The sequence below is a fragment of the Sceloporus occidentalis genome, unplaced genomic scaffold (genome assembly GCF_023333645.1).
Source record: "Sceloporus occidentalis isolate IW3139 unplaced genomic scaffold, rSceOcc1.0.p SCAF_90, whole genome shotgun sequence".
In the NCBI taxonomy this organism is placed as follows: Eukaryota; Metazoa; Chordata; class Lepidosauria; order Squamata; family Phrynosomatidae; genus Sceloporus; species Sceloporus occidentalis.
Genome location: NW_028317070.1, coordinates 3,455,985 through 3,472,407, shown reverse-complemented (window position 1 = coordinate 3,472,407; position 16,423 = coordinate 3,455,985). Strand labels below are relative to the sequence as shown.

General features: G+C 39.9%; 1 protein-coding gene across 2 annotated transcripts in view; it reads left to right on the top strand.

Annotated features, from left to right (window-relative positions):
* LOC149284619 (actin-binding protein WASF1-like) overlaps nt 1-14,698 on the top strand; it is a 34,570-nt gene extending 19,872 nt beyond the window's left edge. For both annotated transcript variants that reach the window (XM_089496440.1, XM_089496439.1), the window contains 5 exons: nt 8,822-8,939; nt 9,177-9,349; nt 10,028-10,207; nt 10,724-11,367; nt 14,541-14,698. In XM_089496440.1, coding sequence (XP_089352566.1) covers nt 8,822-8,939; nt 9,177-9,349; nt 10,028-10,207; nt 10,724-11,367; nt 14,541-14,698 — 1,273 coding nt within the window. The remainder of the gene's footprint in view (nt 1-8,821; nt 8,940-9,176; nt 9,350-10,027; nt 10,208-10,723; nt 11,368-14,540) is intronic.
* The last annotated feature ends 1,725 nt before the right edge of the window (nt 14,699-16,423 follow it).

The window sequence follows — 16,423 nt, the reverse complement described above, 5'->3', positions numbered from 1 at the left end:
TTCCTATTCCATACTGGCAACAAACATACCTAGTAGGCAGTGGCTTCTCAAGAGACCCAGGGTTCCTGGGTGGGCCACAGCTGGTGCTTTTAGAGGACATGGGAGCAGAAAGTTGTGAAAGCAAACACTGTTGTGTTTGCTTTCAGAAAATACAGGGTAGGTCATGGCATCATAACTCATGTTCTTACCCTATCTAGGCAGGGCCGGACTGGGACTGAAAAGCAGCCCTGGAAAAATTTGGAGACCAGCCCCATATAGTTTATCTCACGGTGAAGCTCTTATACCCACACGCACCCCTTATACATACCCGCGTCACACTATGTGCAATTCTTTTTATCTCATTATGTGTATTAAAATGCCAGAAAGCAAAAGTGTTAAAAGGCCCTAATAAATTAAATACATTACACATAATAGGATCAAAACATTTACTACTGCGAACGTTGTTAGATGAAAGAGTTCCATTTTATTTAGTGGAACAAAACACTGATCACATTATTCTTCACGATATTCTGGTAAGAAACTTTTATTTCTTTATTAATTCATGTAGACTATTTTTTTCCATATTTAATAAAAGCTATGATTGAGACATATTTGGTTTTTATTTCCTTTCATTTGACAACCTACCCCCGAGTTATGCACCTCTGCCCCCAGGCTTGCCACTCTGCCCCCCTGATATGCCTTCTAACCCCCTATATGCCACTCTGCCTCCAGAAATGCCTTATACCCCCTATATGCCACTCTGTCCCATAATATGCCTTCTAACCCCCTATATGCCACTCTGCCATATAGGGGGTTAAAAGGCATATCATGGGGCACTCTGCCTCCAGAAAAGCCTTATGCCCCACTATATGCCACTCTGCCTCCCTGATATGCTTTATACCCTCTCTTTATACCCTCACTCTGCATCCAGAAATGCCTTATACCCCTATATGCCACTCTGTCCCATGATATGCCTTCTAACCCCCTATATGCCACTCTGCCATATAGGGGGTTAAAAGGCATATCATGGGACAGAGTGGCATATAGGGGGGTATAAGGCATTTCTGGAGGCAGAGTGGCATAAAGGGGGTTAAAAGGCATATCATGGGGCACTCTGCCTACAGAAAAGCCTTATGCCCCCTATATGCCACTCTGCCTCCCCAATATGCTTTATACGCTCCTATATGCCCCTCTGCCCCATGACATCCCTTTTAACTCCCTTTATGCCACTCTGCCTCCAGATATGCCGTTGACCCCCTATATGTCACTCTGCATCCAAAAATGCCTTATACCCCTATATGCCACTCTGGCATATAGGGGGTTAAAAGGCATATCATGGGACAGAGTGGCATATAGGGGGGTATAAGGCATTTCTGGAGGCAGAGTTGCATAAAGGGGGTTAAAAGGCATATCATGGGGCACTCTGCCTCCAGAAAAGCCTTATACCCCCCTATATGCCACTCTGCCTCCCTGATATGCCTCAACCCTCCTATATGCCACTCTGTCCCATGATATGCCTTCTAACCCCCTATATGCCACTCTGCCATATAGGAGGTTAAAAGGCATATCATGGGACATTTTTGTTTACTTTATATGGCAAGCTGATCCAGCTTGCCATATTAAATAAAAAATAATATATGCCACTCTGTCCCATGATATGCCTTCTAACCCCCTATATGCCACTCTGCCATATAGGGGGTTAAAAGGCATATCATGGGACAGAGTGGCATATAGGGGGTATAAGGCCTTTCTGGAGGCAGAGTGGCATGAAGGGGGTTAAAAGGCATATCATGGGGCACTCTGCCTCCAGAAAAGCCTTATGCCCCCTATATGCCACTCTGCCTCCCCGATATGCTTTATACCCTCCTATATGCTCCTCTGCCCCATGATATACCTTTTAACCCCCTTTATCCCACTCTGCCTCCAGATATGCCTTTTGACCCCCTATATGTCACTCTGCATCCAGAAATGCCTTATACCCCTATATGCAACTCTGGCATATATGGGGTTAAAAGGCATATCATGGGACAGAGTGGCATATAGGGGGGTATAAGGCATTTCTGGAGGCAGAGTGGCATATAGGGGGACACACTTACATACACACACAAAAAACATTATACAGTACAAAAAATACATTATTTTACTCACCTTCTACTTCTCTTGACTTCCTGGTAGCTGCACACTGTTCTCCTCTATGCTGACAGGATGTCACTGACCTGACATCCGGTGCTGCAGCAGTCTGAGTGCGAGGGGGCGGAGCTTCCACCTCACGCTGCTCCCATCACTATGCGGCCATCAGACTGCTGGGAATGTAATCTAAACGGCCGGTGCGTGCTGATGCCGCCGGCCGGAGCTACTTTAACACTTTTTTTTTTATTTATATGGTAAGCTTTCACCCCTCACACTGCTCCCATCACTAGACGGCCATCGCACACGGCTGCTGGGTGCTGATGCCGGCCGGCCGCATCAGCACCCAGCGGCCGCTTTGGTTAGATTTCGGGAAGCCTGGGGGGCAATTGCCCCCCTGCCCAGCCCGCCCCTGGCACCGAGGGAGGCGTTCATTGCCATTTGCAGCCGCTCAGCAGCTGTCTTCATGGTAAGTCTGCCGGCCGCCCAGCCCACGGACCTTCCGGCCCACCGGGAAATTTCCCGGTATCCCGGTGGGCCAGTCCGGCCCTGTATCTAGGATGTTTGTCAGGTTGGGCTGCAGTGAGTGCACAGATGATATATATTTAAGAAACAAGATAAAAATCCAGAGAAAGTAAAAGCCATCCACATGCAGTGCTGTGAAAAAGTATTTGTCTGTTTCCCTATTTCTTCTATTTTTGCATAATTGGCATACTTAAATGTTTTCAATCATTAAACTAATTTTAATATTAAGGACATAAACACAAAATGCTGTTTATAAATGGATAATTTCATATATAGAAGGAAAAAAACATTCAACCCTTGAAAAAGTAATTGCCCCCATTAGTTACTAAATCAACCAATTAGCCAAAATTAATTGATTATTGGGTTCAATTTCACTAATTGATTACCGCCAGCCCTGTTGATTCTAAACACCAATTAAATAGAACCTGTCTTGAAAAGAAAAGTAGGCTAAAAAGTCTCAAAAAGCAACACATGATGTCATGATCTCAAAGAAATTCAAGGACAGATGGGAAACAAAGTCAATGACATTTATCACCCTGGAAAGGGTTGCTAATCGATTTCTGCAGTGGAACTCCAGTGAACCATGTTAACAACCATTAGCTACAAATGGTGAAAACTTGGAACGACGATGAACCTTGCCAGGAGAGGTCGGCCTACCAGAATTCATTCAAGAGTTCATCAACAACTCATCCAGGACAAAAGAACCCAGACTAACATGTAAAGAACTGCAGGCCTCACTTGCCTCTGTAAAGGCCAGTATTTATGATTCTACAACAGTAAATCTAGCACAGCATTCCACAATAAGAACATCATACCAACAGTAAAACACGGTAGTAGAATGATGGTCTGGGACTACTTTGCTGCTTCAGGACCTGGCCATTTTCCATAACTGATAGAACCATCTGCTCTCTACCAGAAAATTCAGAATTTGAATGTCTGACCATCAGTTTGACCGAAAGCTCAAGCAAAGCTGGGTTATGCAGCAGGACAAAGATCTGAAGCACACAAGTCCATCTCTGAATGGCTCAAAAGAGGCAAAATGGAGTGGCCTAACTCACTTACAAGTCAAAGTCATGACTTGAATCCGATTGAGATGCTGTGATAAAACCTTAAAAAGGCAACTCACGCTGTTCTTATATCAAAATTAGTTGGATGGTCTGTAACATGTAAGTATGACAAATATGCGAAAATACAAGAAATAGACAAATACTGTTTTTCAGAGCTATGCACCCAATCCAAGGATTGACTGTTCAGCTAAAATAAGCTTCATTCCATAGTAATTTATTGACAGTGAGGGGGTACAGACAGAAAGGGAGCTGCAGAATGTGACCTGCAGCTTAAGGAAACCCCTTTAGTTCTTCCATCTGATGCAGGATATAATGCTTATCCATGTGTGATAGGCTGTTCAAAGCCTTATGCCCACTCACCCTCCCCCCCAAACTCTCAAGTTTGTTTTGCCTTTTTTGCTTCCTAATTTCACGGTCAGTAATACTTTATTACAGTAAAGTAAGACTATATATGTTTTTCTTTCAAATTATAAAACTGCTGTGTAGAGCACATGGTGTGCAACAGATGTCACAAGTTTATGCCTATTATTTAAGCAAACCAATTAAATAAAAAAAAAATGTACTGTTCTCTGAACATTCTGTTCAAGTGAGAAATTTAATTGCCATTACAGGGAACCTTTTCATACTGATATTTAGTTTGCATCTTAATTCTTTAAATACACAGTTGATGCTGTGGCTTTCAGTTGCTTGCGCAATGTGAACTGAATTCTGAATGAGCTGGTTCCTGTCCCATATGGCCTGATTCACCATGCTGATAATAGGGCTTTCCCCTATAGTTAGCATTAAAGTAGTACTTTAGTAAGGCTTGTTATTGTTTTCCAATGATGTTTTTGTTTTCTGATCATGTTTTTGTTCTCGTATATTGAAAGTTTCAGTTTCAGTAAGGTTTTAATAAAGTATTGACTAATACATTAAGTATTTGGCAAATGCATAGCAATGACAATTCATTTCATAAAGAATTGATAAACTAGTGAAAACATAAATCAAATTGAATATGCTTATAAATACATTAAATTATTGGTAAATCACATTAATAATTAACCCCTTGAGGACAGTTGATGTGCCTGACACAACATGGGGTTAAACGAGCGTACAAAGCAATCAATGATTGCTTTCTTTGCTCAGCTGGTGTTGCTGCAATTCCTCAACATTGAAGTATTCAGCAACACCCAAAAAAAATGTAGGGGCCCCTTTAGACCCAGCGGCTAAAAAAAAGTGGTTAGGAGGGGATCAACGATTGCATTTAGCAACACAAAAAAGTCAGGAGTTTGATCACTTCTAGGAGCATTTCAATATGTCACTTGATAGACATGCTGCCCAACAAGATGGTGTGGCGCCCATTGAATATAAGAGTTCATAGATGAACTCTGAGCTCCCCCTGAAGGTTGACTATATATATATATAAATGTAATAACATTTTAAAATAAAAAAGACTCCAGTGAGGTTACTCTGACGTCATAAAGAGAACCATCCGGTTCAAAGAAAATACGTCCAAAAAAGTGTAAAACAGAAAAAAACCCAAACTTTATAAAACACCAGTATTTGAAATGCCCTGGGGTGTCCAGTTTTCAAAAATATATGGTTTGATCGAGTAAATTGAATTGGCCAGTTTCAAAGATGTCCCAAATAGGGAATGGGCACAAACAGACCAGATGCCAAAATGTAAAAAAAAAATAGTCACCAGCTGAGCGCTGGGAAATTACATCATATCCCCATGCTCAGACTCAGTAGTGTGCAGGGGTATGTGGCCAGGAGTAAGGGATTTGAAGGTTGCTGACATTTAGGTTCACCGGCACTGGTGATGTACAATTTCACAGATCAGTGCCCCTCAAAACCCTAGGGGCCAGGAAGTAATTTCAGGTTGCCATGGCTGGGGTTTGTCAAACCCTGTATACGCTTACTCTAACACAATACACACACATACTCTAGCATTATATATATACACACATACACATGCTGACTCTTAACAGTACAGCACACACACTCCCCCACCCTTGTCTAATGACTGAGGTTTGTCGAGCTCCATAAGCAGTAGCTGGGGAATATAAGGTAATGTTTTAGGTAGTATGGGCATTATAGGTCTTTTTAGCATACCCCTGAAATGTTGAGGTGGGGCATTTGCTGTTTGCAGTACATATGCCTTTGCCCCCCTTCTCCACATGGCATCCTTCTTTTCTTATGGTTCAGAATGAATACTTTTAAATAAATCAGTTACATGAATAGCGTAATCAACTCTAATCAATACATCATAGTCACCTATGAAATAGGGGCTCCATTTCTTACCCACTCTCTTTGAAATTTTGCAATGTATGTCTTTGGCTTATATTAATAGGTTTTAGTAAGATTTAAATGTATGTTTCTTATCTTAGGTAGAGATCAAGTAGAATGAATGTAAATGTAAACCAATTTGCTGGCATCTATGTTGGAGGATACACGTGTTAACCACCATTGTGTGCAGTCAGGCATTGAGCTGCGTATAGAGCAATATATATATATATATACAGTGGATGCTGTTGAAAGTAGGTCATATAACCCCTTCGCGACCTTTGCCGGTTCAGGACCGTCATAACAAGAAGGTCACTAAATGACCTTTGACGGTCCTGAACCGTCAAAAAATTAAATAAGCTTAGAAAGTGATCAAGGATCACTTTCTTCGCTTAAACGGCCTTGCTGCAATGCCTCGATGTCGAGGCATTCAGCAAGGCCGAGATCGGCATCGGGGGCCATGTCTGGCCCCTCCCCGGGGCGTCAACAGCCGCCATACATTGTATGGCGGCGGACGCCCGTTTTAAAAGCGTTTAGGAGGCGATCAAATGGTGTCGCTGGAATGCCTCGATCAGGAGGCATCCAGCGACACCAAACACTTACCTCTGGGTGGGCTGTGACCGCTCCGGAGAGCGGTCACAGCCGCCGCTGCCGGTGATCTTCGCCATCAAGCAAGATGGCGGCGGCCCGGGAAATAAAACAATAAAGACGAAAAAGTTCGCTAGAGGGAACTCCAGACCCTCTAGAGAACTGGCTCCACTTGCTGGTTGAATACAGGTACTGCATTCAACCATGCAAGTCAATGGAGCCCAGCTTTCTAATCACTATGTGATTAGTAAAATATTCAAAAAAAATAAAAATAAATAAAAAATGGAAAAAAAAATTAAAAAAAAAATGTGCTAACATTTAAAAATAATTATGCAGTGATGTCACTAGATGAACCATCCAGTACCAGCAAAATGTGTAAAAAAAAATATAAAAAAAGTATTAAAAAAATAAAATTAAATTAAAAAATAAAGTTTATTATTTTGAGCAAGTGCTAAAAATTCTCAAAAATCTCAACAAAGAGTTAAAATAAAAGCACTTCAAATACCCAAGGGGTGTCTAATATATAAAAAAAATGGCTGATGGGGTAAATTGGAGTGGCCTAGCTCAAATATAGGGCATAGGTACAGACTGACCAAAATGGAGAAAAAAAGCGCACTTCCCAAATGTGGCATTTTAAATCTGAAACAACCCGACAAACCCATGCATGTCGGGTATCACTGCACTCAGGAGATGTTCCTGAACACACATTGGCGTGTTGTTTGACAGTGGCATATACCAGGACCTGTATATCTATAACTAAAGTACAATTTGTGTGAAAAAATAAAATAAAAAATTACTATTACAAAGTTTGACAAAGTGTAGTTCTATAATTGGTGCATGGAAAGGGTTAAAATAACAGCATTTGGAATACCCTGGGGTGTCTAGTTTTCAAAAATATATGGTTTGAATGGGTTAAATTGAGTTAACCGGCTTCAAAGATATTCCAAAGAGGAGAGGGAGGCACAATGACCAAATGACCACCTGAATTACGCATGCCCCAAAAGTAGCCTTTTACCAGCCAAACAATCTGACAAACCCATGCATGTGGGGTATCGCTGTACTCAGGAGATGTTGCTGAACACACATTGGGGTGTTGTTTGACAGTGGCATATACCAGCACCTGTATATCTATAACTAAAGTACAATTTGTGTGGAAAAAAAAATAAAAAAAATTACTATTACAAAGTTTGACAAAGTGTAGTTGTATAATTGGTGCATGGAAAGGGTTAAAATAACAGCATTTGGAATACCCTGGGGTGTCTAGTTTTCAAAAATATATGGTTTGAATGGGTTAAATTGAGTTAACCGGCTTCAAAGATGTTCCAAAGAGGAGATGGAGGCAGACTGACCAGATTTGTTAAAAAAGATTTGGAAATCATAAAACGCTGCTTGTACTTATTGCCCTATAACTTACAAAAAACAGCAAAAAAACATAAAAACATTGGGTATTTCTAAACTCAGGACAAGTAGTAGAATCTATTTAGCTAGTTTTTTTACTTGCTTTTTTAGGTGAGTAAAAGATTTTTCAAATAAAAGTCATAAAATGTGTTTTTTTTTCAATTTTTCACCATGTTTTTTTTATTTTTTTTATAGTAAATAAGATGATACGATCAAAATAATGGTATCTGAAGAAAGCCCATCTTGTCCTGAAAAAAACAATATATAACTTATGTGGGTACACTAAATGGGTGAGGAGAAAATTACAGCTGAACACAAGCACCACAAAAGTGTCAAAACAGCCTCGGTCCCACAGGGTACAAAACGAAAAATGAGCCCGGTCCTTAAGGGGATAATATAGAAAATGCTGTATTCGATCGAGAGTTCCTACTGTATTGCCGGTATTTTGAAAAAAACAGTGGGTCATATTACAAGTGCTTTTAATCCCAGAGATAAAAGGCTTGCAACCATATGCCCAATAAATTGTTACAGGGTTTTACCTAATTAGTCTTTTACACCTACAACACAGAGAAATTTTAATGATGTCTGTGCAAGTCCCATTGTTAACGTTTAACTTTCCAGAAATTATTTTTATGGATTTTTAATCACCATAGTGGGAAAAAATGTACAACTGTGTTTAAGCAGTCTTTTCCTGTTAATTATGATCACCCAGTAAGTACCCTATTTCAATGTGTTACGTACCTTACTACACGTATCCCATACTGGCCAAATAATTATAGTGATACATGCATAATCTGCAGATGTTATGAATAATTATGTGTGTTTAACATGAACAGTTACGTTTAATACTCTGATTTTTTTTGTGTTTACAGAGATGATGGCAAAGAAGGTCTGAAATTTTACACTAATCCATCCTATTTCTTTGACTTATGGAAAGAAAAGATGCTGCAGGATACAGAGGACAAGCGGAAAGAGAAGCGAAAGCAGAAAGTATGGCATATAAAAAATCTTTTTAAAAATCTATTTGCTTGTAATGGAATTTCGGGGGCGGGGGCTTAAACTTATTTCATCAAATGTGTTTATGCATCACTGTCTTCATGTTACAGAACATGCATCATTTTGACTTCCATTGACCACTCTAGTTCTTTTAATTATTTCAACACTAATTGCTATGCACCAGCATCATATTTTGTACTTTAAGTATTTTAAGCCATGCTTTCCTTGCAGCAAAAGAATCTAGATCGACCACATGAGCCAGAAAAGGTGCCTCGAGCGCCACATGATAGACGCCGTGAATGGCAGAAGTTGGCTCAGGGTCTAGAGCTGGCGGACGATGATATTGAGATTCTTCATAAACCAATGGAAATATCTAATGGCCCTGCTTCACACTATGAAACAAGGTATGTTCATATTTTGTTTCTGTAATAATTCACTTTGTCAGTTTTTATACATACATACCCAAATGTAGTTTTGTTTTACCTCTGTATTCTAAAAAACAGCTTACAGTTTTATTTGCTATTTTGATCTCCACATTCTTTTTTATGGAATTTAGATTAAGTGCCAAAATGCAAACCTGCAAGTACTCCAGTATTGATTCAAAGTGTCCCTGTTTGAGCTCGTTCTCTCACATTGCCTCTATGGAGAACACAGATAAGACCACTAGTTCATAAGAAACGTTTAATTGGATTTTAAAGAGTACATGGGGTGGCCACAAGGTAATAAACAAGACAGGAGATTTTATATTTTGAAGAGCGTGTAGCTGATTTGAATTTATTTATTTTAGAAAAGAGGTTCTTAAGTGTTGTCATCAGAGTTTACAGATTTACGTGAGGATCATATAAATTGTTTTTTTGTTTGCCTTAATCTGAATCAATTAATTGGATAGAATGAACTCGACAAATTGTGTGTGTTTTTCTTTCCTTTTTAAACATACTGTATCTTAGTGTGTGTAATTCCCAGCCTAAATGCATATAGAGCTTAAGCCTGCTTCAATTTAAGATCACCCATATAAACGTACTGAACATTTATATTGATCAACTTATCACCATTCGTAAAACCGCTATATTTGCTTTGCCTAGGCCTCAAGCATATGGAGAAACTGTCGATGGACCCTTCTCACTTGCAGCACTACCCTACAGTCAGATGAACGATCTCCTAAACAGGGTCGAAGATCGGGTGTTGGTGAGACCACATGAACCTCCTCCACCTCCACCAATGCATGCAGCAGGAGATGGAAAAGCCATGCCGCCAATGATTAGGTACCCTTGTTGTTGATCTATAATGCAGCCATATGTCGTTCTGAAGCTATGAATACACAAGTATTTTGAATTCTGATGCAAAAGACTACCGGCAGTTTTGCATTGTGTTTTGTAAGGTAATTGCATATGTATCTGAATAGTGGTTGACACTGCAGTTTTACTCAAGAGACTTGGATAACTGGAACTGTCCGTGTTATAAAAGCAGAGCGGTACATTAGATTTCATTTGGCAAGAATTGTTTTCTAATTTCATCACCTGGAGTTGCTTAATGCAAAACACATCCAATTATAAAGCATTAAAACAGCAAAGTCCTTGAACACAATACCATTCAATGTTTATAGAGATCACTTCACCTAATGAAGCTTCATTTTTCTTTGCTTGTAGCTCTACATCCAGTGTTGCATTGGATAATTACCTTCCAGATTTTATCACTAATTTTCACTATTAATGTGATTAAATGACTGCAGTTTCGGGTAGCGTTAAGTGTCTGATCATCAAATCTGTTTAATATTTTAGTGCCACATCAGGGCTGAATGACAACAGGCCACAGTCTCCTGCCACTGGTAGAACACAGATGTTTGTGAGCCCCTCTCCTCCACCCCCTCCTCCCCCTCTACCTCCTCCTCCTCCGCCCCTTCCATCTGCGCTTTCTGCATCATCACTGCGATCATCTATATCCTCCACTCCTCCTCCACCTGTTCCCCCACCGCCTCCGCCACCTACTGCTAATCTGCAGACTACTGTTATGCCACCACCTCCAACTCCCCTCCAGATAGCACCTGGTGTCCTCCACCCTGCTCCACCTCCTGTAGCACCTCCTCTTGCACAGCCGTCACCTCCTATATCACGTGCTGCTCAAGTGAATGAAAATGTGCCAGTTTACCCACTTCCTCAGATGGAGGCCCAGGGGCTTCCCCCACCACCACCTCCTCCTCCTCTACCCCCACCTGGAAAGCGACCTTCTTCCCCTGTTGCTGTCCTACCTCTGTCTCATCCTCCTACCGGTCTGCATCCTCTTGCTTCTGTTGTGCCCGGTTCACATGCACCTTTACTGCCCCCATCCCCACCATCTCAGGTGGTTGCTGAGAGTAAGAGACATCCATCAACTCTTCCGGTCATCAGTGATGCTAGAAGCGTACTTCTGGAAGCAATACGAAAAGGTTGGTTGATTGATGACAAGTTATTTGGTTTGTTTACACGCTATAGGTAAACTAAATCCCGAAAATGCAGAAATTGAACTTTAGTTTAACATTATTATTTTTCTGTAAAGTTCTTCTTTGAACCTAGCTCAAAATTACCATAATACGACTTCTTGGTGCAGAGAGTTTTTGCAAAAGCGTTGCAATAAATCTAAATAATCTGCATTATTATTATCCTTTATTTATATAGCGCCAACAGTTTACGCAGCGCTTAATACAATACATAAATTCAAGGGATATGACAAGACAAGAATTGACAGACTAAGACAAACCGATACATTTGGTGGAGAGAGCCCTGCTCGCAAGCTTACAATCTAGAGGGAAATGGGGTGACAAACATAAGGCATAGAGAAAGGGTGAGAGGTATTGTGGGGGTTGTATCGATGACAAGGAAGTTCTAGCAGCTAAGATGGTATGCTTCTCTGAAGAAGTGGGTTTTTAGATGTTTCTTGAAAGTTGGGAGGGAGGGAGAATGCTGAAGGTTCCTTGGGAGTAGATTCCAGAGATATGGGGCAGCTCGAGTGAAATCTTGTAGACGGGAAAAGGAAGAGGTGATGAGTGAGGAGGAGAGCCTTAGCCCATGGGAGGAACGTAGGGATCGAGTAGGAGAGTATTTGCTAATGAGGTCAGAAATGTAAGGAGGCGCAGTATTATGGATGGCCTTATATGTCAGTACCAGGATCTTAAATTTAATTCTAAAGGTAATTGGGAGCCAGTGGAGGGTTTCACAGAGGGGGGAAGCAGAAGAGGAGCGACGTGCAAGGAAGATGAGCCTAGCAGCGGCATTTAGGATAGACTGTAAAGGAGAGAGTCGAGACAGTGGAGTGCCAACCAGAAGAGTGTTGCAGTAGTCAAGACGGGAAATGATAAGGGAATGAACGAGTGTTTTTGTGGATTCTTGGGTGAGGAATGGGCGGATACGAGAGATGTTTTTTTGGTGCAAGCGGCAGGATTTGGCGAGGGACTGAATGTGAGGGATGAAGGAGAGGTTTGAGTCAAGGATGACCCCAAGGCATCGGGCCTGGTTAGTAGGAGAGATAGTCGTGTTGTTAATGGTGATAGAGAATTCAGGTAGTGGAGTGGAGATGGAGGGAGGGAAGATAATGAGTTCAGTTTTAGAAAGATTAAGTTTCAGGTAGTGTTGTGACATCCATGAAGAAATAGCAGACAAGCAATTGGTAATACGGGACAGGAGAGATGGAGAGAGATCAGGAGAAGACAGGTAGATTTGGGTATCATCTGCATATAGGTGATACTGGAGGCCAAATGAGTTGATTAGTGTGCCAAGAGAGGAAGTATAAAGAGAGAACAGCAGAGGGCCAAGGACTGAACCTTGGGGGACACCAACCGAAAGTGGAAGGGGTGATGATGTCTTGCCAGAGAAGTTGACAGAGAAGGAACGGTTAGACAGATATGAGGAGATCCAGGAGAGAGCTGTATCTCGAATGCCTATAGAAGCAAGTGAGTGTAGAAGAAGGTGGTGATCAACAGTATCGAAAGCAGCAGAGAGATCCAGTAGAATTAGAATAGAGAAGTGACCTTTTGCTTTGGCAGAGAGCAAGTCATTGGAGACTTTTGTTAGAGCTGTTTCAGTAGAGTGAAGGGGTTTGAAACCAGACTGTAGAGGGTCAAGGAGGGAATTAGAGGAGAGGAAGTTAATGAGGCGGTTGTACACAATCCGTTCAAGCAGCTTAGAGATAAAAGGAAGCAGAGAGATAGGGCGGTAGTTAGTCAAACAGACGGGATCTGAGGAAGGATTCTTTAGAATTGGTGTGATTAGCGCATGCTTGAAGGTAGATGGTACAGTTCCAGATGATAGAGAAAGATTAAATAGGTGGGTAAGTGATGGACCAAGGGATGGATATAGAGACTTTGTGAGGTGTGAAGGGATGGGGTCGAGGGGACAGGTTGTTGGGTGAGAGGAAGAAAGAAGAGTGGCTATCTCTTCTTCGGTTGTAGGGGAAAAGGCAGTTAGTATAGTAGGAGTGGAGAGAGTGGTGTTGAGTGGTGTAGGAGGGAGTTGTAAGGAAGAGAGGTCTTTTCTAATAGTCTCGATCTTCTCTTTGAAGTGGGTAGCAAGATCTTGGGCAGTGAGAGAGGTTTGTGGTGTGGGTGTGGAGGGACAGAGAAGGGAGTTGAAAGTAGAAAAAAGGCGTCGTGGGTTGGAAGAAAGAGAGGATATGAGAGTGGAGAAGTAGAGCTGTTTGGTGAGAGAGAGGGCAGAGTTGTAGGTGTGGAGCATGAATTTATAGTGAGCTAACTTCTCATGTTCTCATATTACAAACATTTGAACACGTATGCAGCTATAGATATGTAATATGACATACATTTTATTATTATACGGGTACTTTGTTCCAAGCCTTTTTGAGCTTTACCCTGCTCGAAAATGAGTGTAACCGCAACTTCTATGTTAAATAAAAACAATGCATAGAAAAGTTGTAAACTGACAAAAAATTATTTTTTAATTGTAAACATTAAAAAGTCCAATGCAAGTTGAAAGGTTTAATTTCTCAAGCTTTAAAGCTTTCATCGTCTTTTTAAGAAAAATGTAATACACGATCATATTCAAAAAGTATTATTCTTCTGTTTACTTTTACATATATAGTGAAGCTCAAGCTGTAAAGGTTCTGCTTCAAGAAAAAAGTATAACCTTATTCGAACAGAAAACATGTTTTTCTGTCCACTTTTACATGCTGCCCCAGTGTTGGGACAGGCCATGTGGATTTTTATTGTATTATCATGCCAAATCCACACATTTGGCATGTACTTTTCACAATACATAGCACTACATATATGATAAGAACATGGTCTGATATTAAGATATTTATAATAAGATATGATATTATTAGTATATATAAACAGTCTATAGCAAATGTCATTTCTCTGGGTATTAGAGTCCAGTTCACAGAAATTTCAATCTCCTCAGATAATGACGCTTGATGTATTTGTAAAGTTGGCATATTAAAAAAGTCTATTGACCTTTTATAGTAGATACATTTCAAATATTATTGGTAGACATTTGTGTTACTTTTAATAGAAAGGAAAAATGCCCTCGATTTCCTGCATCATTAACCGATTAATACGATTGGTGCTGCTGTTCCGACAACTTTGTTCTTGTATACCTCCAATTTTAGGTATTCAGCTCCGTAAAGTTGAAGAACAACGGGAGCAGGAAGCGAAACATGAACGCATCGAAAATGACGTGGCTACCATTCTGTCCAGGCGCATTGCTGTGGAATACAGCGACTCTGAAGATGATTCAGAGTTTGATGAGGTGGAATGGCTGGAGTAGAACACACACATTGTTACACACTAAAAACTGGAATGCTGATGTAAATTGTGGTGCTTGTTCTTTGAAAATGTTTGGTCATTTATAGTGTTTTGTATCTCTAATAAATGTTGGAATGTCAGAGGGAGCTGCTTTGCCCACCCTACTGGCACATAAAGGGTTATTTTTGCCGTTCAAGAAATCATGGTTTTTGTATGTTTAGTTTACAGTTAAACTAGATATCTTAATATTATACGGTGGGTTTTTTTCCCATTCTGTTTTGGGAAGACTGCAATTTTGTTTTAATGGACCACTAAGTATTAAGAATGGGCAGCTGTCAAGTTAGAATAGAGAGTTAATTGAAAAAAAATACATATGTAAATATATATTTTTTCCTTTTTTTTTTTTTACGTATCCTTCTTGTGCACTTTGTGAATTTTAAATTAATGGTGACCAGAGACTGAAATTCCAAGGGCAGCTGTATTTACTAAAATGAGCCTTATTTCATATATCATGTAATATGTTCTGACAACATTAAATCTAGCTATCATCAAAATGTCGCTGATTGAAGTAAGGTCTATACACTGAGAAGATAGTTTGAAGTTTAGAAAACTACGACAAAAGAAATACTACTTGTTGTTTTTATTACAATGGCCTTATTTGAATGCTGAGGTTTTTTTCTTTTAATGTACATGTTGTACGGTACTATTTTGCCTGTATACTGAAAAAAATTAAACGTGAAAACGTACTTTAAACATTATGTGTAACTTATGTAACTGTTTAAAGAACAGTTTGATTTAATAAAATCGTCATTTTAAATTGAGTTTGTTCTTATATTCATTGACGGTGTTCTGATGGACGTATTGTGAATTTCACTGGTTTGTTTTTTTTTAACTCTACAACAGGGGTTCACAATTAATAATCTAATGGCCTCTAAAAAATGTTCGATAAGATTCTATCAGCGTTATGTATATGGTTTTAGGCGGCAAGGCTGCCTACCAATTAACAATTAGGTTGGTCTTTGACAGTTGATTTTTTTTTTGAGTTAGATTGCTCCCTCCGTTCAGACCTTAGACACTTGTTTCTTTTTGTTAAAAAAAGAATGTCCTTTTCAAAATATGAGGCCAATGAATGTGTTGCTTCCCTTCACAACTGCTTTATGTCTGTGAAACTGATTTCAAGTTCTGTAATTCAGAGAATCCCAAGTGGAGAAATAGCCTTGATGGTATGAAGACATGCGAGTAACATTGTCAGTAATATGCATGACTGCTCAAAACAGCAAAAACCTCACTAGTTGTAACTTGCTTGTGTATTTGTGATGTGACAACGTTGTATGAATATTATACAAACCTTATTTTCTTTTGGCTGTTCTCTTCCTAGCTATCAATATGTAAGGTAGAAACAAGCTATTGACATCTTTTAAAGTCATACTGGTACCTAATAGGAATGCTGGCGATGATTTTGACGGTCTGGTGAAGAGGGTATGGGGACATATTTGCCAATCCTTGGGGTTTATAATCTTAAAAAAGTTAAGATGCTACAGCTGCACCTAGTGGACAATTTGTACATTACAATGTACTTGTTTATCTTGGTGAAAATGCGAAGCAATATTCATTTATTATGCAAGGATTCTTAAGTCTTTTAGAATTATGTTAAAAAAATAATTAACTTAGAAAACACACCAAACATCATTCAAAAAGAAACATGTCTTGGATTCAAATAAAAACTGGAATTAAAATGGAATTTTAT